The 26861-nt window shown below is 37.5% G+C and overlaps 1 protein-coding gene across 49 annotated transcripts in view; it reads left to right on the plus strand.

Moving 5' to 3' along the window:
- Positions 1–26861, plus strand: part of Nrxn1 (neurexin 1) — a 1143874-nt gene that overhangs the window by 971422 nt on the left and 145591 nt on the right. For all 49 annotated transcript variants that reach the window (NM_021767.4, NM_001434104.1, NM_001434105.1 and 46 more), the window contains 1 exon segment: positions 6044–6215. In NM_021767.4, the coding sequence (NP_068535.3) occupies positions 6044–6215 (172 nt within the window).

Consider the following 26861-nt stretch of genomic DNA (forward strand, 5'->3'; position numbering starts at 1 on the left):
ATAAATAAATAAGCCACTATTTCACATGTCTGAATGAACAACATATACACTTCTTATTTGAAGTATGCTCTAGATATTGAGAATATCATTAAATCTCAATTTGGTTCAAACATATTTTCAAGTGAATATAATTTCATAAGAAATTAGACAGTGCCATCCCACTTGTTAGAACCTTCAAGTGCCTATCTAGTATTATATTTCATAATGTTTCCTTTAAGCAGGGCTTAATATTATAATCCTTATTCAGAAATGAGCTTTTGTGGAAAATCAATAATTACCTTTGTCTCTATTTATTTAATGAATCCACAGAAAGACTTCATTAAATTATAAATGCCTCATTACTGATGTCCTTAGAATAGATTTTCAAAATTATAACATGAGGCAGTTATCATTCCAAGCAAGATACAATACAGAGAACAGCACATGTCCACAGAAGTGACTGCTGGTTTCACTAATGTAATATTCATGAGAATTTACCAAGACGATCACATTTAATCCCGAAGAGTAAGGATTTGAGATGAATTCTTCTGAATTGTAATTATAAATTGGCAAAAAAAGTTCAGCAAGTTTTATTTTTTACATAATTGAAATAACTTTCTATCCTGCCAATATGAGCTGGGATTGAAATGTATTTACAGTTTTTAGGTGGAAGGAAATATTGGATTTACAAAATATTCTTTATAGTAGTTTTTGTTATTTCATTATATTAATTTTTTCCAAGGGGCCAGGTATTTCTTTGGCTATCATTTATATTTAAATTAATTTTCAGGCCTTGGAATAGAGTAGGGTAAAGTATCTGTGGATTGTGGTAGGAATTATTTGTATCAACTCTGGTGATCTTCATTTCTACACTAGCTACTTCACAAAGTCTGAATCCATTATATATTAAAGCTACTTAGAATGGAGGCAACATATTGGCGTATCCAGAAACAGATGGACACTGTTTAAAAACTAGAACCTCTCCAAGATTCAGTGACCCTTGATGTTTTATAATTAATTATTTAAAACGGGCAATTCATCAAACATTGTAAAATCTGGCCACTTCTATACCCTCGAAAATAAGCATTTTATGTTTCACATTGTGAAAAGAGGTTAAGGATAAGTTGAAAGCATTTATTTATCTGTATATTGGGGACATTTAATATTTGTTTTTATTACTTGTGTATAAGTGTGTCACATGTGTGGATGCCCAAGGAGCCATAATAGAGCCTCTTGTCCTGGAGCAGAGTTCTAGATGCACATGGGTACTAGACACTGAATGTGGACCCATTGGAAGAGCTGAGAGTATTCTTTATGCTCAGTGTAATCTCTCCAGTGACTGAGACATTCTTTTATGCTTCAGCATGAAGATACTTCTATTCATCAAATTTGACTTCCTTATTAATTGAGAGTTTGACTATTGTAGTCATTTTCTTAGAACAATGTGGAAACTTGGGTTGGTTTTTTCTGTTGTTTTTGTTTTGATTTGTTTTGTTTATCTCTTCTCTTACAAGAAAGACATTAGAACCAGAAGAGAATCCCAATGAATTAATGCTTGATTAACAAGTATCATGTACTTATTAAATTGCACATGCTGCACCTAGGATAGAACAATAATTTAAACTTGTCCTGAGAGGTTTTCATCCCAACCCCAGGAAAGCACAGGGAAGGTCCTGTCAGACCTCACTCTTAGATAAAGGAAGTAACTAGCTGTCTCGCTTACAGTAATAATTGTAAGTTCCCCTAAAACCACCCAGTAGTGTCTGCTTAGACCACACTGGGAGTCCACATTTGGTGGGAGGAGAATACGTTTACCCCACTTGTTTCTGTGATTCATTTTTGTTTTCTCCATGAAACTTCTGGGGATGAGGCAGAAGGACCAGGAAGGGATAAGGACAGAAGGGATCTTGCTTTCCTAATGCTTTAGTAGCCACCACGTAGTTGAGAGCATCCCCTTCACTTCTTGATGACTATTATTTTTTTAAGAGTTCTTACCCATATCTTAGAAATCCCTCACCAAAGAAGCTGTTAAAATGGCTGAGTATGGGAAGGTATTTGCAACTGAGCCCAATGGACCTGAGCTTGATGCTGCCCTGAGTGAAACATGCAGTACAGAGGGAAGAATCAAGTCCTTTATTTTGTCCTCGGGCTTCCCCTTGTCATGTATTCCTTGACATATGACACTTTCACAAAAATAAACAATTTCTCACTTTTAATTTTTAAAATTAAAGTATTTTCCTCACTTTACTTTCTCCCCTCTCTTCCTATGCCCACCCTACCCTACTCCACTACTCTACTCTACCTCACCCCACCCCACCCCACCCTACCCCACCCCACTCTACCCTACCCCACCCCACCCCACTCCACCCCACCCCACTCTACCCTATCTCACCCAACCCACTCCACCCCACCCCACCCTACCTCACCCCACCCCACCCCACCCTACCCTACCCCACTCCACCCCACCCCACCCTACCTCACCCTCCCACCCCACCCCACCCCATCCTACCCTACCCCACCCCACCCCACTCCACCCCACCCCACTCTACCCTATCTCACCCAACCCACTCCACCCCACCCCACCCTACCTCACCCCACCCCACCCCACCCTACCCTACCCCACTCCACCCCACCCCACCCTACCTCACCCTCCCACCCCACCCCACCCCACCCCACTCCACCCCACCCCACTCCACCCCACCCCACTCTACCCTATCTCACCCAACCCACTCCACCCCACCCCACCCTACCTCACCCCACCCCACCCCACCCTACCCTACCCCACTCCACCCCACCCCACCCCACCCTACCTCACCCTCCCACCCTACCCCACCCCATCCTACCCCACCCCACCCCACCCCACCCCATCCTACCCCACCCCTCCTGACTCCACCCTAACCTACCCCACCTTTCCCACCCTACCCTGCCCCAGCCCACCCCACCCCACCCTACCCCACCCCAGTCCACTCCACCCCACCCCACCCCACCCCACCCCACTCCACCCCACCCCAGCCCATCCTACCCCACCCCACCCCACTCCACCCCACCCCAGCCCATCCTACCCCACCCCAGCCCACTCCACCCCTCCTGACTCCACCCCACCTCACTCTACTCCATCCCACCCAACTACCACTTCCTCTCATTCACAACTTCCTTTTTTATAATTCTATAAATTTCAAATTACATCTTGTTCAAGCTGTTTAGTGTTACTGTACATATATGATGTCAGGGGTTAACCAATTGGCATTAGATAAGCAATTAGAGGCTCATCCTCAGGGAAGACTATTTCTCCTACCCTTAGCATTCCTTAGTTGCCTGTAATTATATAATCTCATATATAATTATATAATCTCATCCTCCTTTCACAGTTTCTCATCCTATTCTTCCTCCCTCTTGCCTCACATCACATCATCAGTAATAGTGTCAGGCTTTGGTGCTCCCCACCCAAACTCCCATGAGAAAGATCCTAAGTTGGGGCAGTCACTGGACATCCTTTCCTTCAGTCTCTTCTTCACTTTTGTCCCTGCAGTTCTTTTTCACAAAAAATTCTGGGTCAGAAATTTTGACTGTGAGTTAGTAACCCCATCCCTCTACTTGAGACCCTGTCTATCTACTGGAGGGGGGCTCTTTCCCCATTGTTTCCTTTTCCCATTCTTAGGCATTATGGCTAAGTTACCACCCATTGAGTCCTAAGAGTCACTCCTCCTCCCTTGTCCCTCCCCCTGAACCTGCATATTTCCATTCACTCTCCTGGCCTTCTGGGATTGTCTCCTGTTCCTCACTCCCACACCTGACCTATTCCCTTTGTCCCCTCACCATTTCCTCTCCCACTCAGGCCCCTCCCTCCCTCTGCATCCCATTACTATTTTCTTCCCCTACTAAGTAGGATTAAAGCTGTTCCTGGTTTATGGTTGAGCATCCGTGAGATTTACCCCCTCCATGTTAGCATGCTTATATCGGTGTTGTACTTGTTTAGGTCCTGTTCAGGTAGCCATATTGTTGGGGTTGAAGCTTCCCTATGACTTCTGGGATACACAACCTCAAGCAGATTGCCAGGTCCTATGAGCATTTGTTATTTCCTCGTTTTAGTAAAATTACCCTCTGTTTATTTTCAATAAATTATTTAGTGAGGTATTTATGCGTATTTGCTGTACTTAAGTAAACATAAATACATTTGAGTAGAAGCTAATGCATGATTTTAACCTATGAGATAAGTCCAGAGGACATTGCAGTAATCTCATTAAAGTCATGTGATGTTGCCTGTTATTCTGTTATCAACACATGCATGGACAATATTTAAAAAGGAAATGTGCTGAGGAGTGGCCCAAGCTAGCTTGCTCATGTGTCAGTGGGTAGCCCTACCTCCATGTGTAAGTGTGAAAACCCAGTGCATTTTTAATCTCTATATCTATCTCTCTCTCTCTCTCTCTCTCTCTATATATATATATATATATATATATATACATATATATATATATGTAAGAAGATATGAATTTGGGTGGAGAGAAATTGGAGAGAGGAGAAGTTAGGGGAGAATTAGGGGAGGAAGCAGGACTCAATGTACTCAAAGCCTATTGAATACATGTATAGATTTTTCACAGAATGAATAAATAGTGAATATTTATATTAGACCATAAGCATTTGTCTAATTAATAAACACAAAAATACTCAGAAGAGAAACGTGACATTTTGAAGTCAAATTTTTTATTGTTTATCAAGCCTAAAATAAATAAAAACAAAAACATTAAAATGATCTTAAATAATCAGAAATCCTTTGTGTGCAATACATTCATGGGATACAGAAAACTTTAAAGGATTCAGCAGTGTCTGAAACAGCACGTTGGACATTTTTCTTAATTAATCTAAGTTTGATCTGAGAAAATTTTTTAATATAAGATTTTTCTATTATAAGCTGATGGCACCATCTTGTCTAGTTCAGTAGTGAGAAGCCTTCAGCAGTCAAAATGTATGTAGTCCAAGTATTCACTCCAACCCTTCTGCCTTCCTATTTGTGATTTAACTCTTCTACAGCTCTGTTTCCTTTAAAACCCTCTTCTCCAGTGTTGTTTCTCTCAACTGATGAAAAGGTGTGATAAGAGGGAAGCCACTGATAGTCTAAGTCTGATTCTGACAAGAGCCTGCAGTACCCATATCCTGTGCTAGTGATTAAGTGAAAATCTCCATTCTTTCAAAGTCAGCTCAGCTCATGGTTGGGTTGACAGCCCTGCTACCAGAGAATGCTTCTCAGAGGTCGAAGACAGAGGTACATGTTTCTTAGGTGACGACATTGTGAAGTTAACAGCCACAACTTTACCATTAGAATGATTTTTAATATTGCTTTGCATAATTCAGAGAGGGCATTAATTGTAGATAATTATGTTGGCTCCATTTTAGCTAATCTGTAACCTAAAATTAGGAAATCATACTTTAGTTCCAGCTTGTCTTTACTAAGTTGTGTGTCCTTGAACAAGATACTGCACAGTTATGACACAGTTTCATCATCTGCAAGGAAAAGGTAATGAATGTGTCTTAAGCTGCTAATGTCTTGGTTGTTTGAAACTAATGATTAAGAATCATTTCGGTGAATGCCTATTTCTCTGCCCATCCCATTATAGAGATGTCTTGTATTGTGAGCATCTGTCATTTGGCTGGCTCTACACAGACCTCCTTGCTCTGATTTCTCATTATTAAAAGGGAGCATTTCAATCCGTGGTTTTCTTGTGAAACTGGGAGAATGGATTAGAGGAGATATATCAGAGGACATGAGGCCGTGTGTTCTCAGGCAGGCAGCTGTGCACCTTCTGAGTGGCAGCCCCTGGGAAGAAGTCAGTTCAATTCCCTTGCAAGTATGTCTTTCAAAATATCAATTATCCATGAAAGAGATATCTCAGAATTACCCAGATGTCAAGATCTTACTTCTATTGCATTCAGTTTCCCAGAAATAGAATCAGAAGAAAACAGCTGTTGTCTAAGGCATGTTCTTGAACAATGCCTTCTATGAAATTCTTATCAAATGATAATTTGTTGAATTAATAGGACCTTTCCCCCCCATCCTTCCTAACAGCACCAAGGAAAAATTGGAGTTAAATTTAATGTTGGGACAGATGACATCGCCATTGAGGAGTCCAATGCAATCATTAATGATGGAAAATACCATGTAGTGCGTTTCACGAGGAGTGGTGGCAATGCCACGTTACAGGTGGACAGCTGGCCAGTCATCGAACGATACCCTGCAGGTAAGCAAGGGCTTATGGACCTGGGGAGTTTTATGAAAAAACAGCTGGAAAAGCAAAGCAATGTTTGCGTCCGTTTCTTCAAATTGTGGGTTTTCTGAGAAACCATCAAGTATTTATCAGATTTTAGAGTCACGTCAATGTAATGCTGTCCTAAACTGTTCTTGCTACTGTGTAAAAATGACATTTTATAGATGAATTTGAAGCCACACATTGTCTTTTGAAAAATCCAGAACATCAGTTCACCAGAAAAATGCACACATTAAAAAAAATGTGTCAAAGCATTTTACTGAACCTTTGCATTTGAACAAAAGAAAGGCTTTGTCAAAAGTAACAGTTAAATTTTAAATTCAAGGGAAGGAATATTATAACACTTTTTTTGAGAGAAAATAAAGCTGTTCCTTTGACAGTGGCACACACAGACACTTACAGAACACGTGAGCAGAACAGAGGGCAGGCGGAGATGTAGCCTGGAGTGAGGTGAAAAGAGGCACTGCAGTACAGATCTACAGCTATGAGGAAAGCCAGTTCACTTCATTTTCATATAACTATAGTGAGCACAAGGACTCTGAGATAAGAGTGTCACCAGCTGAAGTCTGTAAAACGTTTTCTTTCTTACAGCAACTTATGACACAGTGTAACTAAAAACAGAACCAATTTATATCACATGCAATAAAACCGACAACAAGAATAAATGCAGAAGCAACTGCTTTGTTGGAATTATTTGCTTCTTAGAATAAATAATTTGACTAAATAATTTATCAATTAGACACCAATTTTCTCTGGGAATAATCAATAATGAAGAGAATAATGTCCTTGACACCAGTCTGAGCTTCTTCTGACTTCTATCATTCTCTGGTTTCAGCCTTAACCTGTTCATTTGTTCTGCAAATATGAGATGAATTAAATGTGACAAAACACACTTCCTTATGATGACATTTAAAATCAAGAAAACCCATCTGGAAATTATTGAAATACTGACAAGCAAAAAGCATTCAATAATTGTTTATCAAGTTGGTATTCTTGAAAATATCAAGGCCAACCTGGACTGCAGAGTGAGCTTCAAGACGACTAGGACCGAGAGACTGTGTCTTGGAAAGAAAGAAGGGAAGAAAGAAAGAAAGAAAGAAAGAAAGAAAGAAAGAAAGAAAGAAAGAAAGAAAGAAAGAAAGAAAGGAAAAGTGGGAGGGTGGGAAGGAGGAAGGAAAGGGGTGAATAAAAGAAAAAGACATAAAATGTATTTAAAGATTGGAAGCTGATAATGAATAATAAGAAACAAATATTTAGAAACAATTTCATACTTGTAATCTTTTATATCCAGACACCTACTCTAGGTACCCATTCACTAAAGAGTGCTTTAATTAATATTGACAAAGGAAGATTGAACCAAGTTCCACTTGTTATTGTGGAGGACACATGCAATAGCTCATGAAAAATTACATGTATGCAACACATAGGAAAATGCATGAGGAAATGCTATCCACATAAAAACATGACATTCTGCAGGGATTACACGCATAAGAGCTTAATGTTGTGAAGAGCGCAGACACATCACCATTATGCCATCTAATTGTCCACCCATCTCCACTGTGTGCACTTCAGCATGATCTAATGAAGGGGGAAACATGAGCTTTTCAAACATTTGCTTCTCTTGGTGTTTTACCAGCAGCAAAACCATAAAGGTTGAATATAAATTTCAAAGTGGGAGTGATCTAGAACAAACTGATTTTAAGTATGAGTTCAATATCGTAGTCTAGTATATATCTTTTATATCAGCTTGTGGTTTGGCTATTTTTATTTTAAAAATTTAGGGAGGTTATTATTCATTAGAAAAGCCACTAGACTAATGGTTTTTCCACCAAATCCTATAATCAGAGAAGCAGGAACGGAACTAACAGACTATATTTGCTTCCTTTTAAAGTGCCTGCACTGCAAAATAGAAGGTTTGAAATTAGTAATTAAGGATAGCACTTAACCTTCCATTATAGGCCTTTGTGGTAAGTGCTTTTATATGAAGCAATTTGTCTGATAGCAACACACACGTTTAAGGAAAAGCACCTAAAGCAGTGACCATTGGTATTACCCTGTCAATTGTCAGGAAGGCTTTCATACAGAAACTAATTAGGAGATGTGGATTTTAGGCTCTTTTGGGAATGCGATATTCCTACAAGCCAACAATTCATATTTAAGAATAAATATTAAAATTCTTGTAAACCTGTCTTCAATTATATTCTGTGCGTGAGGCAAAGTACAGAAGTAATACTTTGCAAATCCTTTAAAGTTGAGGAAATTATTTCTTATTTTATGTCAGTTAAAGCTCTAGAATATAATGCATCATTAATCTCTGATTTGTTACTAATTACAGTATTTAGCAAAATGTTCTCTCAAAACAAAATAGAACTCGTCTTCTCATGTTACTCCACAAAGCCTTATGTCATTTTGCTGCACCCCAACTCAAGATTTCCCAATAAATTACTTTCTTTGCAAAATAAACTTTGGGTTCATATATGAAAAATGCCTTTTATATCTTTACAAAGTTAATGATTTTATTTCTGTGAATACATTAAGCCTATCTACACATGTCTAAAGAATGTATATACTACACACAAGGAACTTACTAGAATCCTTGTTTGGCAACAAGGAAATTTTTAAGTATTCAAGAGTAGAAATATCATACATGGGGAAATATAAGGGTTTTCATATTTAGCTAAGAATATATTAAAAAATAAAAATCCAGATTTTTCATAGGACACAACTGATTCCCAGAAAGACAGATTATTTTGCAGTGAGTGGTGTGAGTAACCGGGAACAAAATTTGGGTCTTTTCAAGCAAGCATTTATTGGTTGGAGTTAGCAGGTAGATTTGGAGACTGAAACACATTCATGGAACTATTAAATAGCTCGTATGCTAAAGAGAAAAGATATGAATGAGTAAAAAGTTAACAGGGTGAGTAAAGAATGCATTGTAAGTACTTGAGAACGAATAAAGAGGAGATGTTTCCATTTTTAAAATTTCTCCTCTTCCCTTCCCTCCCCTCCACACCCGTCCTCTTCTCATTCCCTCTTTCCCTGCCTCCACTTTTCCTCTTTTCTCCTCTGAGATTTTCTCCTCCTTTCCTTTCCCTCCACACTTCCTGTCTTTTTGTTGGTTTGTTTGGTTGGTTGGTTGATTGGTTTGTTTTATTATTTTTTCTTTTGCTTTTGATGTTTTTATTTTTTGTTTCTTTGTTTGTTTGTTTTGTTTTGTTTCTTCTATTTAACATTCAGCATCCTAATTTCAGAGTGTTTCAGGAGAGGGCAGTAGATAGCAGTGAACTGGATATCTGTGGCAAGAGAGATCACTAGATTAGCTGCCTTGGGGAACAGGAAGGATATTGAGCACCTCCCAAAATCAAACCAGAATTGCTACTGGGGTTTGAAGAAAGGAAAAAACAAAGGTCTAGAGTATTGTAATGAAGTCAGTCCTTTAGGTAAGAGAGAACTTGAAAGAAGATTTCATGGGATAGTTGAAGTGTGTTTTTCTAGCTCTCCAATTTGGCTGAAGTCTTATAGGTTTTAGCTAGGCACTCAATTCTTTGTTTATTGGCTAAATTTGATATAATTTAGGTCATGGGAAAGCCATTCATCACTGCCATTAAATTCAACCCATTTATGTAGATAAATTGGTTACTCATTTTTAACTCATGTCTTCATTAATATCTTTATTAATTAAGACAGTTCATTATTTAATATTAAAAGTTTGATGCTTTTTTTAAAAAAAGGTTATGTTTAACCTACTTTTGGCTATGTGTGATGTAATTATGAAAACCTACTTCATTTGCCATCAGAATATTTAAAAGAAGAAATAAACTTCAACGTCTTTCTACTCTAGCTTCTTTCATTGAGAAAAAACCAGAGTGAACCTTGGAAAGGCCAACTGATTTTCGTTAGGTTACTATGCCAGTTAGTAGCTAGACAAAACTAGTAACTCTTATCTGTAGGTGACAGAAACTCAAATAACAAAAAGCCCTGGGTGAAGCCTTTGTCTCAGCAGTTTAAAGCCTGGGGTCCAGCTTCACTCTTTGCCCTGTACATGGCTATGTACTTCCCATTCTGTGATTTCTGCTGACACAGACACAAATAAAGATTAAGAAAATTAAACAGTAACAGATGGGATAAAATCGATTTTGTTACAAAAGCCCCAGGTACTTTGTTTACACTAACTTTTTGAGTCAGTAGCATTCATTAGTAGGCTGATTATTTTTAAAGTTAACTTGAATAGCTTAATTAGTGAATTAGGTAAATCATTACAAACAATTAGAATTAGCACATTAGAGTCCTTCAGGACTTAGGGGGTGGAAAGTCTATCAGAGCAGAAGACTAATGCAGTGTTGTGTGAATTACATAAACTTTTATCTTCAGTTGTCAACAGATTCTAGAACACGAACACGTCAGTGAGAAAAGTTTCCCTTTGTTAGTTTTCACTGAAATAAAATCACAGATATGTTGAGCATTTATCATAACACATCAGTGTTTGGCTTCTGTTTGGCTTCACCAGTCTGAAGTTTTACAGGTTTCCTCTTAAGCTCTCTCTGAAGTCTGAGAACAAGAACCTAAAACTCGATTTTTTATGTCAAATATCTCTCTTCATGGTCTTCGATTTTGTTAAGACTTTAGGGATACTCTTGTTGTTGAAGCATAGTAAACATTTTATTGAACAATATATTAAACACACTGGGCTTACATTACTGGCTAGGCATCAAAGACATCTCAGACAATGAGAGAAAAGCAATTCCTTTTTATGATTTTTAATTGTTCCTACATTTGATAGGTCCTGAATATTTTAAAATTCCATTCAACTGTTGCTATCCCTAGCTTGTGTAAAATTGATATCCGACTAGCCAGCACAAATCATGACCAGTATTTTCACAAGGACCAAATCTATGAATGACAAAAACCCACAGATCTAAAGGGACTAAGACATAAAAGATGACTGTACTGCAGGTTGTAGATTAGCTTCTAGAACACATCAGTTAACAACTTGTAAAACCAAGGCCGATGTGAGGCCTCTGTAGGTTGACAGCACTTGCTACACTACCCTGGTAACTGGTAGGCATCCCATTCCTACCAGAGAAACAAACATTCTTTGGATAACCATTCTTTGTTTGACCCAGACTAGATACAGGACTCAACATCTATAGTCCCAGCCCCTTGCAGTCTTATTATGGTAAGACAAAGACAGAATTGACCAAAAGCTTGAATACACAGAGGAGTAGCACGGGTGGAAGGAGAGGACAGACTCTTGAAAAGCTGTCTTCTGGCCACCACCTGCATATTGACACACACATGCTATACATATAATGAATAATAAAAACAAATCCTGGTAAATCATAATAAACCCTGTACTTTAATTGGCAACGGATACTGATATACTTTTGTTGGGTTTGAGACTCGCCAAAGATTTTCTTAAACAGGGGCAGTGAATGAAAAGCACAACAAACTCTTATCTTACATTACTTACAACTGCCTATTAGGTTAAACATTTAGAAATGTTTATTATGTAAAAATTTTTGCTCAATTATCTTTTATTACTTTCGTAGAAACAAAATTTAGGACAGAACTTCATGTTTTTGCCAATGTATAATATTTATTTGAGGCAAATAATTTATATATGCTCATGTACATGCAGTTATTAGAGTAGTAGTATATTTGTCTTACAGAATATAAACTCGATTTTCTAACAATCTGAAAGTATCATGCAATCTGATATTATACAGGGTTCCTAATTAATACAGAATGACACAACAGATGATAAAAGCTTAAGAAGTATGAAGCCTCTAGTAGGCTATATATTAAAATTAAATCGGGATGATGAATATTTTGTGTCAAATTTAGTTCCACAGATAGAGAGAGAGCTTTCAAAGAAACACTTTCATCTTACGTGGTTTCAAGTCTGTTTTGTTTTAGCTTTTTGAATTTTCCTGCATTCAATAACAGCCAACTTCCCTCAATTCTGGGAATCTGAGGCTTGACTTTCTTCCTGCTAAAGTTTTATTGAAGTAATTTGTCATCTTGAGTACGTTATCTCTACTGGTGGCCGAGAGATTTAAAGTGGCCATTGAGACTTCAGGACAGACTAGAATGAGCGTAAGTCCATCCGGAATATCACCATATGCATTTGCAATGAAGAATTTTAGCTAGAATTATGAGATATAAAACTTGGCAGAACAGAAGAACATTAAGCCTCATTTTTCTAGATAATGTCAACTAATTGATAACACACCATCATAACTTTTCAGGTCACCTTTGCTGGAATGTTTTAAAACTCCAAGTAGAGCCTTCGGTCCTCTCATTTATTATGTTTTATTGCTAGGGTGGCAGATGATCTAGAAGACACTACATTTTACGGTTAGGGTAGAAACAAACAAATGAAGCTTTTAAAAATGCACAAGTGGCTTGGCTGAAAAGAGGCAGGATGGTCACAGAAAATACCTGTGCTTTATAGAAATGAGGTTTCCACAGAAGAGTACATCCACGGGGTTTAAGAAGTTTAAAAAATGGTGTTGAAGTGGGAACAGAGTTCACCCCAAGTCCTGGACATTTGTAGAACCCTTCAATTCTACAAGTGAGCTGGAAATGTGATTTGGGGATGATTCTCTGTGTTAGGAATTTACTGTATGTTGTCATCACCATGGAGGTGTCATAACGAAGTATTTCATTCACATTTACAGAATCTTTACATAGCAAAATTATTAGTGTTTCATTTTGATTTTTAAGAGGACTTACACTTCCAAATAGCAGTCAATTGTTGAAAGAATCCAGGACAGGAACCTGGAGGCAGGAGCTGATGCAGAGACCATGAAGACTTGCTACTCATGGCTCGCTCAGCCTGCTTTTTTATAGAACCCAGAACCATCAGCCCAACAATTGCACCACCTATGATGGGCTGGACCATCTCCTGTCAGTCATTAAGAAAATACCCTCAGAGCCCTACCTACCACCCTATCACATGAAGATATTTCCTTAATTGAGACTTCCTATTCTCAGATGACATTAGCTTATACCAAGGTGACCTAAAACTATCCAGGAAAAATGTCCCAGAGGGATATACCTGATCTTGAGGTGGCCAGATTGCCATCTGCCTGAGGAAGAGCCACACGGACTTCCAGCATGGCTGTACACATTTGCTTCCACCACTTCCTCAGCAGCGTGAGGTCTCACGTACTTCAATAATCTTAGCCACTCTGGAGGAGGTAACATGAAACATCAAGGCGCTTTTGACCTACATTTCCTTGACTGCTTAAGGATTCTGAGCATTTTTGTTTGTTTGTTCGTTTGTTTCTCAGCCATTTGTGTTTCCTCCTTTGAGAGATCTCTGCTTGGATCTGTACCCCATTATTTTAACTGTTATTTGTTTTCTTGATATATTTTGGACATTAATACTCTATGTGATATGTGGTGGGCAAAAAAATCTTTCCATCTTCTGTATAAAATTTGGCTTCTTTATAAAACATCAGGTATCCATGTGTATATGAATTTATGTCTGGGTCTTCAGTTTAATTCAATTGATCGATACATGTATTTATATCAATACTATATTATTTTTATTACTATACCTCAGTAGTATAGCTACTGAAATTGTATGTGGAAACTTGCATTTCCATATAAAGCAAAAAACTGTCCTTTCAAAACCAGTGAACAATTGTGTTGGGCCATTTTTACTTTTTTAATCCTCCTAATCCATGAGCAGGGGAGATCTTCCCATGTTCTCAGTCCCTCTTCACTTTTTTTCTTCAGAGTCTTGTAAGGTTTTTACCACACATCTTTCACTTGCTTAGAGTTACCCCAAGATATTATATATATTTGAGATCATTATAAAAGTTTCTGGATCCCTGATTTCTTTCTTAGTCCATTTGCCATTTAAATATATGAGGTTTACTGCTTTTTTGCATGTTAATTTTGTACATAACTAGTTTGTTGAGCAGGAATTTTGTGGTGGAATTTTTAGGATCACTTATACATAATAATATAATATATCATAGCGTTATATATACTTATATAATATACTGTAATGTCACCTGCATTTAAAGACACTTTGACTTCTTTCCCTATCTGTTTCCCCTTAATCTCCTTTGGTTGCTTTATTGCTCAAGCTTAAGACTTCAACTACTATACTGAATAGGTTCTGGAGAGGGAGAGGGAGAGAGAGGGAGGGGGGAGGAAAAGGGGATGGGGGAGAAGGGAAGAGGAGAGGGGGAGGAGGAAGAGGGAGAGTGAAGAGAGTGAGGAGAGAGAGGAGACAACATTGTCTTGAACTTAATTTTAGTAGAATTCCTTAGGTTTCTCTCCATTTAACTTGATGCTGGCTAGGGGCTACATATATTGCCTTCATTATGCCTTTTGAATCCCTAATCATTCCAGGACTTTTTCTTAAATGAAAATGTTTTCCAGTTTATTTATATTACAGATTATATTTATTGATTTACATATATTGAACTGGGATAAAGCCTATGTGAAAATGGTGGATGATATTTTTGATGTGTTCTTGGATTTGTCTTGTAAATATTTAATTGAGAATTTTTGCACTTATCTTTAAAAAAAAACTTTTACGCTCCAGATTTTATTCCCCTCCCGGTCCACCCCCCCCCCCGTTCTACATCCCATACCTGCTCTCCATCCCCAGTCTCCACAAGAATATCCCCACCCCACCCAGGCCACCAGACCTCTTAACTTCCTGGGGCTCCAGTCTCTTGAGGGTTAGGTGCATCTTCTCTGACTGAACCCAGACCTGTGAGTCCTCTGCTGTATGTGTGTTGTGGACCCCATCTCAGCTGCTGTGTGCTGCGTGGTTCGTGATCAGGTGTCTGAGAGATCACGGAGGTCCAGGTTAATTGAGACTGCTAGTCCAGCTCCCTTCAACGTTTCCCTAATTTAACCAGAGGGCTATCAGCTTCTGTTCATTGGTTGGGTACAATTATCTGCATCTGACTCTTTCAACTGCTTTTTGGGTCTTTTGGAGGACAGTCATCATAGGTGTCTTTTTGTGAGTGTCCGGTAGCTTCAGTAATGGTGTCAAGTCTTGGGGCCTCTTTTGATCTAGATCCCGCTTTGGGCCTGCCCTTGAACCTTCTTTTCCTCAGGCTCTTCTCCATTTCCGTCCTTGCAGTTCTTTCAGACAGGAACAATTATGGGTCAGAGCTTTGACTATGGGATAGCAACCCCATTCCCCTCACTTGATGCCTTCTCTTTCTGCTAGAGGTGGGTTCAGTAAGTTCCCTCTCCCCACTATAGGGCATTTCATCTACCCCACTCCACCCCCTTGAGTCCTGAGGGTCTCTCATCTCCCACGTCTCTGGTACATTCTAGAGTGTCCTCCTAACCTCCTCCTTCACAAGGTCACCTGTTCTATTCTCTCCGCTGGCCTCAGGGCTTCAGTCCTTTTCTCCCAAACAATACATAAGATCATGTTCCCCTCTCCTCCAACCCCCATGCCATTTCCTTCCCTGATCCCTCCCTTCCTCCCGCCTTGTGGTTGCTTTCTTCTTCCAAGTGGGACTGAGGTGTCCTCTCTTGGGCCTTCAGCTTGTTGATCTTTTGAGTTCTGTGGACTCTTGGGTATTCTGTACTTTTATTTTTTGGACAATACCCACTTTACTTATTAGTGAGTACATACCATGCATATCCTTTTGGGTCTGAGTTACCTCACTCAGGATGATATTTTCTAGTTCCATCCATTTGCCTGAAAAACTCAAGGTGTCTCATTCTTAATAGCTGAGTAGTATTACACGGTAAATGAACCACATTTTCTGTATCCATTCTTCTGTTGTGGGTCATCTGGGTTGTTTTCAGCTTATTTTGTTGTTGGGTTTGGGTATCAGTGTGACTATGACTTCAGGAAACGAATTGGTCAGTTTGTCACTTTGTCTTTTCTGGACTAATTTGAATACTGTTGGAATTAACTTTTAAAGTCTGGGTTGGTCCTGGGGGGTTGTTTGTTTGTTGTTGTTGTTATTGTTGTTTGAAAGACTATTATTACTGCTTAATTTTACTAGAAGGTATAATTCTCTGTTCTCTAATCTAAATTGTTCATCTGATCTTGATGCAAGTTTGAGAGGGTCATGTGAGCCTCTGCCAATTGTGAATACATGCTTTTAAAGTATGTCTTTATAATTCTCTGGATTTCCTGTATGTCTGTGGATAGCCATATTTTCATTTCTAATTTATTTAATTTGCATCTTCTCTCTCCATCATTAGTTAATTTGGATGAGAGTTTCTTAATGTTGTTTATTTTTCTCAAAGAGCCAAAATTTGTTTCCTTGATACTTTGTATTATTTTCGTTGTTATTGTTTTTATTTTATTGCTTTCAGCCTTGGGTTTCGATATTTCTTGCCATTTAATAATTTTGGATGGGATTTCTTTTTTTTTTGAAAGCTCTAGCTTTCAAGTGTGATAAGTTACTAGTCTAAACTAACTCCAATTTTTTATAAAGAAACTTAGTGCTATGAACTTGCCTCTTAACACCATCTGTATTGTTTCATTTATGTCTGAGAATGTTGTGTATCCATTTTACTCAATTCTAGACCATCTTTAATTTCTTTCTTAATTCCTGTCTTGGCCCATTTTTTTATTACACAGTGAGTTGTTCAGTTTCCATGAGTATGTAAGCTTTCTATTATTATGATTGTTATTGATATTGGGCATTAATCTGTAGTGGTCAGGTAGGATGTGGGATACTATTTCAATTTTCTTGTATTCCTTAAGACTGTCTTTGTGTCTAAGAATATGGCCAATTTGGGAGAAAGTTCCATAAAGTGCTGAGAAGAAGGTATATATTCCTTTGTGTTTGGCTAAAATGTTCTGTAATATCTATTAGGTTTATTATATTTGTTAGCTGCAAGATTTCTTTGTTTAGATTTTGTCTGGATGCCCTGTCTATTGGCAACAGTGAGGTAGTCTCCTACTATATTATGTGATTTAAGCTGTAGTATGTTTATTTTATGAATTTAGATACCCTTGTTGGTGCATGGCCTCTTGCCCTATTTGCTTTCACTGAGTATCTAGTACCCTTCTCTAGGTCTTTGAATTAGTTTTCATTCGAAGTCTATTCTGTCAGATATTAAAATAGCTACACCAACTTGCTTCTTAGGTCCATTTATTTGGAATCTCTTCCATCCTTTTACCATGAAGTGATGACTATCCTTAATCTATGGATTTTTTTCATGCAGCAGAAGGATGAATACTTTTTTCATATTATTTCTGTTAGTCTACGTATTTTTATTGAACTATTGACATTCTTAACATTGAGAAATATCAATGAGCAATGTTTGTTGGTTACTGTGATTTTATTTTTATTATTATTGGTTTGGTGGTGGTTGTGGATGTGAGTTCACATGTGTGTATGTGTGTATGTATGTGTGTATGTTTCTCATCTTTTGATTTGCTTGTGTGGGATTATTTATTCCTTTTTTTAATGCTTTAGGTTGGAAATTTTCTTCTAGCTCACTTATAGGTCTGGGTGCGTAGATAGATATTGTTTAATATCTTTTTTTGCCCAGAAAGTTTTGCTGGGTACAGTTGTCTGGGCTGACATCTATGGTCTTTTAGCATCTATAGATTACCTATCCAGTTCCCTCTGGATCTTAGTATTTATATCAAGGATTTGGTGTCATTTTAATATATCTGGCTTTATATGTTACCTGGTCCTTTTTCTTTCTTGTAGCTTTTAATATTTTTAATATTTTGAGGCAACTTTAGTATATCCAGTCTGTTTGGTGCTCTGTATGCTTATTGTAACATCATGGGGTTTTTCTTCTTTAGATTAAAGAAAGTTTCTTTTATGATTTTGTTCAAAACACTTTCTGTGCATCTGGCCTGAGTTTCTTGTCTTTCCTATTATTCTTAGGTTTGTCTTTTCATATCGTCCCAGATTTGGGGAAGGTTTGTGCATGGATCCTTTCAACTTTAACGTTTTCTTTGACTGAGATACCTGTTACTTCTCTCATTAGCTTCAGTGCTTGATATTTTCTGTCCCATTCTCTCGTATTCTTCCTCTACAAGTCCCTAACTTTTTTACTTCCATATTTCTCTCAGTTTGGGTTTTCTTTATTAATTTTATTTACATTTTCAGGTTTTGAATTGTTTTATTCCTTTACTACCACTGCTTATGCTTTTTATAAATTTCACACATTCATTTCTCTTTAAGGATCTCTATCGTATCTATAACTGCTATTTACGGTTTTTTTTCTTGGGTTTCAGCTATGTTGCAATAATTAGAATTTACTGTGGTAGGACTGCTGGACTCTAGTGGAGCCATATTGTCCTGTCTATTATTGATTGTGTGTGTATGTTTTTTCTTTTGCATGTTTTTTGTTTGTTTGTTTTTGGTTTGTGTTTTTTTGCTGATGTCTAGGCATCTGGGTTTGGGAAGATAACTCTTAACTCTAGCTGCTAATATATGGTCCTGTGTTTTGGGGGCGAGTATTTCTTTTCCCTTGATTTCTGTTGCTCTTTATGGTTCTTAGGAGTGGGTAGTGGCTGTGTTTTGCCAGGTAGAAAATTCTTGTGGCATCTTGATAGGTATGGCTACTGAGGATTTCAGGTAAAATGCATTTTTAGGCACTGGGAGCTGACATTTGAAATGTGATTGGGAAGAGAAGTGCTGAGAGGGTCTCCAGGAAGGAGGAAAGCAGAGCGTCTTTGGGGCTTCAACAGGTGGTCTGCTATGGTGCTGGGAATGAGAGTAGGAGTTTGGATTCCTAGAATGGAGGGCGGGCTCAGGATCTACAACTAGTCTACCTGCTCAGCCAGTCCTCATTGACACTGGTTACCCAGGAAATGCCTTTTGGAGTTGGGTGCTGGGATATAGCAATAGATGGGCAGAAGGAAATTTGGAGTGGTAAGACTGCTCGATCCACCGGAGACAGGTGCAGTCGGCAAACAGAAGGCTACAAAACGTGGTCTACTACAAAGCTAGTAATGAAACCTGTGGAGGAAGAGGTGGATTTGGAAGAGAGGAGGGTGAAGTGGAGATCAGTAGTTAACCCACCTGCCTCCGTAGCCGGGGTTCCCTATGCATTCCCAGGGAGTGTCTGCTAGAGTTAGGTGCTGGGATAGCATAGTGAGTAAGGGCTTTATTTCTTATTCAGTGATACCTAGTTCTTTTTTATATGGGACTTAAAATACCAATTATTATTGTTCGGTTTTTACATGATAGGAATTAAAACCAGAGACTCCTTGTGCTAGATAGGTTCTCTACCATTGAGATTCATAGCCAATCTATAATTAATGTTTACTAACAATACTACTTACTTCTGAAGGCTATCCTGAGGTCCTTTCAATTTATAACATGCTCTATAATAAGGCTGTTTCCAAAATCGCATTACTCTTTAGTTAGATGCAAAAGATTAGATGCCATGTCCAACTTGTACCCACTTTTAAGTACCAAAATTGCTATAAGAAATACAGACCATGGTGTACATTACCAAGAGCAGATCTATGCTGCAGTCTTAAGCAAGATTAAAGTTGAGGTGTTGTAACAGTTCACAGTGAATACTCAGGACCCCACTGCTTGGTTCTGATCACAGTTCCAGTATTAATTATCTTAGCTTTCCATGCTTTCTACTCCTCTAGGCTTTAAGGTTTTTCTTTTCTTTCCTTTCCCTTTCTTTCTTTCTTTCTTTCTTTCTTTCCTTCTTTCTCTTTTCTTTTTTTGACTTTTAAGATGAACATAATAAAATACATATCATTTAAGGGTATTTGAAATATAATAGTTGTTGGTTTTAGACAATTTGTAGCTTGTTAAACACAAGTAAATAGCAAAGACAAAAGAAAATAAAGTAGCTCTCCTACTGCTCAGCAGAATATTCAGTGCTGCAGACTCCAGTGTCTCTGAAGGAGTATGTACAGCAGTGCCACTTTACTCCTGTTTTCTATTCCTGGCTTAGTTCCCAACAGTTAACTTTGGCCTGAAAACATTAGATGGAAAGCTCTAGAAGTAAACAATTTGCAACTTTTACACCCCTCACAATTGTAAGTAACATGGTAAAATATCCCCATCTGGGGTGTCCAGCGTCAGATTTGACTTTCTCTAGCACATTGATGCTGGATAGCCACCCCTCCATTACTCACTGAAGAACCATAAAGATTCCAAGACTCAGCATTTTGTGGTGGCCAAGCTGGTGCTCAAGTGGCCAAGGACAACGAGTAGTGATGCCAGTATTTTGATTGGAATATTTAGTTATCATATTTCCATCTCATCATTAGATATTATGGAATAATTTCTTACTACGCTTAGTATAAAACAAACTTTCCCATAAGTGCATGTGGATAGGAAAACCACATCATCTTATACACTTCCTGGGGATTCTCAGTAGTTCCAGGCATCCACTATGGGTTTGGAAAATACTGTCTTAGGATAAAAGTGACTACTGTATTTCCATCTGGGAACAAATACATCTTGTCTCAGTGGTCAGAGTTGGAGACTCATACACAGATACATGGCTTCCACTTATTCAGATTACTGCCTCTGACCCCAGCAAATGTGTAATTGCTGTAGCTCTTTCATCTATTCAGGACAAAGCTCTCTAGACGCTTTGCCAGGAAAGCCACAGTTTTAGTTGACAGGGTAACACAGAAAATGTGTTCTGAAAATATTTAAATAAAGGAGTTGACATGTCACATTTTGCTCTTCCATGAAGGTAATCTAAATTATTATATGTCAACTCCTTTGTTGGAGAATCATTTGGATTTAAATGAATGAACATTATAGATACCATACAGGTAGACGAGGCACAGTATTGTATAGAATTTCACCACCAGGAGGCTATATGTAGGGGATGTCAGAGGATGAAATTTCATTTGGATTTGGATGGTCTGACAAGTGCACTGTCTGAAAGCTATCCATTTCACCAAATACCTTGGACTTTCCAGTCCTTTTCATTGATCTATAGCCAGCCAAGCATTTCTGTTCTCTATTTCTTAAAATAACATGTAACAATTACCATAAAACATAATCACTTAAACAGGGACAGTGCCATGAAAGTTATGAAGTAGTGCACATGGTACATGGTTACTCCTGCCTAGCAAACGTACACAGGACCATCAACTTGAAACCTTAGCTTCCTTATGCCAGACCTGATGTAACTGAGACTTGCCTTTAACGGAAGAAACTAGAAGTAGTTTATTAGTTATTTTATAAGGATGGGGGTGAAGTGGATGAGCAGAATGTGTTAATTAGAATAAAAACTTCAATCTCAAGTTACAAAAATAACTATCAGATTTGAAATGCTTACTTATTGTATAAATAAAATCTTTTCACATATCAATATACTTTCAGTTACTCATAAACCACACGTTTGATTTTTCTTCAGATAGATGGACTTCATGTATCCTAATTGTTTTATTTTTAAAAATTTAAACAATGCATGTTTATTTTTCTGCTTAAAGGTGTTTTATCCAGCATTCATTTCCTTGAGAAATAGAAAACTTTGTGACAGGATAAGGAACTAGATATGGAATGAAAACTAGGAGCATGGACACCACTCTTGAATATACCGAAAGACTCATGACAAAGGCCTATCCATTGATAAGTTAATAAATTATGTATTAAGATCCATATAAGACAGTCAGATCCTAAAACAGTCCAAAACCTCAGATCCTGCTTTAAGTCTTCAGTAATGAAGCATTAAAACCTGTGTCCTCTCTCTCATCTTGTTACATTAGATAAAGAGCAGGGAAAGAAAGAGAATGCTCTCTTATTCTGTCGGAGTTTGAATTATACTTGGGAGGAAGGAAACAAAAATTAGGGAAGTAATTTTATAATTGGAATTCCCTGTCCCTAAGAATAAATATGAGGACTGAAAGAAACATGAAGAAGGCTGGAGAGGGGACATACAATGCTTAAATAGGACTGTACTGTCTAGAGAGGTTAAATGGTTAAATATCATATAGTTTTCCACATCAGGTGCTTTGTATGCTCTGAAGAAGTTGAGTCATTTTTAACTCTGTGATGTTGTGAATTTTGCTGTCCACTTGAATAATACTCAGCTAATGACTGTGGTGAGAGATTTCTCCCTGGTGTAAGTTAAAATATTTAAAAGCCATCCTTACTGATGAACACTCTTGGATTTTATTTCTAAATTATGCATCTTTCAGGTTCCAGGCAATTTTGTTCTGTTTGGTTTTTTTGTTTTTGTTTTTGTTTTTTACTAGATTCCAGTTCCTCTGGTCATTTTGTTACTCTCCTGATACACCAATGTGTCAAAGTAGTTCTCATTATCACAATAAAGCAAGCAGCCACTGAATCCAATAATGGCCTTTATTTTCCACCATTTTCTCTCTGTGCCCCGTTAGTAATTTAAAGCCTTTTTTCTTGTAAATTTTTACAATTACAATAGCAAACCCAAGTGCTGACTCATTGTTTGTATAGCATTTGTTATTTTAATCATCTGCTTTACCTTGACTCTTGTCTTAATGAAGACACCTAAAAGACACTAAGCTGCTGAGATAAATGGAAAACAGTGTGGTATTGCATACCTCCAATCCCACATGTATACCTATTCTGAAAGCTAAATTTGGAGTTCAAATCCAACTTGGGTAAAATATCAACATCTCCTCAGAAGACCAAACAAAACAAAACAAAATGTGTGGTAAGTGAGCTGCTCATTGAACAAGGAACTGCTCAACATACGTAAGGACCCAGGTTCAACCCCTTCAACCCCAGGAAAACATAATGGGGGAATGAATTTAGAATATTTCAATGTTTAATCAAGCCAAAGCAGGAAGGCCTATTGTATTTGTCCATAAATTGTGGGGGTGTCCTTTTTATATTTTAGTAGCTTGTTTGGAAAATAGAGATAATATGAATGTGAACAGTTTTACCAAATAACTTCCTTCAGCTTCCACGAGCTTATACTCCCTTCAGACCTTTCTAATTCTCTAGAACCAAGGGACAAATCCATACAGGATAACAAATCAATCATCACACATTTGATGTTAGTGGTCCAGGTGTTGTCTGAGTTCTTCTTACTTTTCAGAGACTGTAATTGATATAATCTATAGAAATAATAATTACCATCACATATTTATGACCACATGAAAGAAACTGTTAAGAAACTGCTACTTCATGCTTTATAAGCATGTATCTAATTCTAAAATATAATGTGATGTGATAAACTTTGGACAGATTTAGTAGTATGCCCATGTGCATATTGCTGTAATTTTTTCTTTAATAGTATTAAACATAATTAGATGTATTTCTCAATGTACTTTAAATATTTAAAAATACCACTTAAAGTAAATTATTATCCTTAAAGAGAACTTTTCATTTTTTGAGAAATATGTCACGTAGTGTTATTTGTACTATACTATTAACTAATTTATTTTGATAATGTAAAATGATTTAACAGCCAACTCTTCTTGATACTAAATTACGCTGTGATCCCTTGGCTTAGATATCAAATACAAATTCTTTCTTCAAACATGAGGCAATGTAGAATTTTGCTTTAGTTTCACACTTGTGAAATAAAACACTCATGGCCAGATATCATTACAGCAAAACCAGGAGCATTCTGTGTCACTTTTTCCCACCTAGGTTCCCACCTGGCTCTTGGGAGATCGCATTTTCTTGTAGCAAATAAAAGTATAATGAAAAGCAAGAATAACTTATAATTTGGCATAAGTTCCAGTTAATGTCATTAGCATTATATACACTATTTTGTTCATCTTTGTTTATTTCACCATTGCCACATCCCTCTAAAAGAGAATCTGATTTGTTTCTACTCTACATAAACAATCAGCATTACAGATTTTGTTGTTTTCGTTATTTTTACCCACACATTGAGTTGCACATCTCTGCAAATAATTAGCAGAAAGTCACTGTCAATTTTTACCATGTGATTTGATTCTATATCTAAGTTTCACTGTTGAATTACTTCAGCTTTTCACTGCACTGAGGAGAAAAGCAATAACGACTGCAGTTGCCATAGTGATCTAGCTCCCCAACCAGAAGGATTCATAGAAGGATTTAGAATGAATATAAGACAATTGAGCAGGCCTGGATCACGAGGAGACTGGGAGCAGAGCATGGGATTGATTTGTTATAGTTTGCAGAGCAGACATTCATTGTAGCAAAACATCTGAGAATAGAAGTTTATCGAAGAGACAAGTACTTACTGTGATGCTATCTTCTGATGCCTTTAGTAATCAATTTAAAATATTATATTTATGTACAAAGGAGTATATATCTCTGTGTGAGTATATGTATGTGTAGCAACAATAAAAGAAGAGACCATAAATTTGAAAGTGAGTGTACATCCAGGCAACATGAAAGGATTTGGAGAGAGGAAATTATAGTATAGTCAAATAATTATCCAAAAATATTATACGAATTGTCATATACTTAAAACTATGCAGGTTTACAGAAGAGACCAAAAAAATCAAACATTCTACTTTTATAGAACTTGTAGTTCTTTGAAGCAAATAACAATATTTCAAATATAAAATTTGGAGAGTAGACCAGAGGGATTCAGAAAGCACGTCTGAAATTAAGGTGGGAGGTGACATACTAGTGCTAGGATAACTTATGGCCTGGAAGATTCAGTTGGAAAGACACTGGCATTGACAGTGAAGGCTGGATTGGATTCTTCCTGAGGATGAAAGCTCCAGGGTCATCAAGCAGAGCCGAACGCAAAGGCAAGACCTGTACCCCCTTCTCTCAATCATCTTGCCAGGTAAAATCCCTAAACGAAGTGTGAAATCTGCTTACATAGATAGGTAGGAGTGATTAAATTTGTATAAACTTTAGCAATTATGAGAGATCTTGGGAAGCTCACGTCTTTTAGACACCAACTGATCAGCTGGAACATCCATCCATTTGCCAGACATTCTTTACCTGACCAGTCATGGTGGCTGTCACCCTGGTGTAGGTGCACTGAGCTGAGTACCTAACAGGGTCTGGTATGCCTTGAGTTCAGCTATCAGTTGGCATCATTTTTCAGAGATAAGTACCAAAAGGAAACTCAACAGGGGTGAAATGTGTCCCACCTTGATTAGAATATAATCTTTCCAATTCAGCCATGAAACGTCCTTCTTGATTTATTTGCGTAACTGTTCCCATATCTTCCCAAACTAACTGTAATTATTTACTATAATATTTGTTGTTTACGTAAGATATGAGACTAGAAATTACCACTAACAGATAAGGTTTTGGGGCCATAGCATTTGTTTTTGGAATTTTAGAAATGGCACAATAAATATTTTCTGATTTCACAGCATTTAGGAAATTGATAAAAATCATAAACATGTTTCTGTAAGAGAATCTCAGCTCATTTAACCATCAGCGTATGTAAGGATTTGTTTTGCACAGTGCTGTGCTGATTGTTCTGCACTGAGATGTGATACATAAATCAGGAAGCATACAGTAAAGCAAACATTTGAATGGAACTACACTCATCTATGTTAGTGCAACTATAGACATCTGCAGAGGAAATCGAAACCTAGTCCAGGAAATGCCATGAGTGATGCAAAATTGTTCCTTTGGAAAAATCTCTTCTTTGTACACAAGAAAGCTTCACATGACCATACCTACACAATCACATGACTATACCTACACATTCAACACAGAAATCACTTTGCTGGTTATTTTATAAGTAATGCAAAAATCTGCAGATTATAGACTTTCTTTGTAAGATGTCAACTACTGCAACTTTGGGGGCAACTCCCCTGGTTTGTCATAAACCAGAAAAGAAGACACTGTGCTTTCTATCTAAAGTTAATAGTTTAAACGAGTATGACATTGACATTAACACAGTCCTTTCCTTTCTCATGTGAACATACAAGACTGTAACATCTTTACAGATTTGTCATGTTTTCTGAACTGAAGATCTCAAACAGTGCTCATTTTAAAATGGCTTTAACATTTAACAACACAGTACTATCGTGTCCTAATAGCTAAAATCAGTAAGATTACAAGATGATCATGAAATAAATTAGAATAATTTGTGAATTATTTGCTAAATGTGCCATAACAAAGTACCAGAGACTTTAATAGCAGTGTTTACTCTTAAATTGTCTTGTAGGCAGAGTCCTCAAAGTTAACCTATTGTCAAGGCTAGTTTATTCTGAGGTTTGTTTCTTTAGTTCAAAGCTGGTCTTTCTTCTGTGCATGACCATCCTTCACGTGTCTTTGTGTGTCCAAATATTCTCTTATAAGAATAGTCACTAGATTTGGGCCCTCAAATGAAAGATGTAGCTTAATAGCCTCTTATTTGTTTGATTTAGAGGCTAGTACATCCAGACTATTTTTAATATTATATTTTTATTTTACATGTATGAGTATTTTGCCTTCATGTGTATATGTACAACTTGTGTGTTTAGTGCCCAAAGAAGTGAAAAGAAGGCATTAGATGTCTTGGAACTAGGATAACAGACAGTTGTGGTCTAACAAGTGGGTGATGGAGACCAAACTTCATTGTCTGTAAAAGGAATAACTGCACTTAGCTCCTGATATCCAAACATCATCACGTTCTGATGTGCTTAGAGCTAAAGGCCTCGCCAAAGGAAATCCTGATAACAGTCTCTATTCCATGTATAGAAACAGAGTTCACTAAAGAGTTACATGATCTTAAAACTTCATGCCTATGTGTGAATTCAGTACAGCTTAACAACTGATG

This window comes from Rattus norvegicus, chromosome 6 (assembly GCF_021556685.1).
Source record: "Rattus norvegicus strain SHRSP/BbbUtx chromosome 6, alternate assembly SHRSP_T2T, whole genome shotgun sequence".
Classification (NCBI taxonomy): domain Eukaryota; kingdom Metazoa; phylum Chordata; class Mammalia; order Rodentia; family Muridae; genus Rattus; species Rattus norvegicus.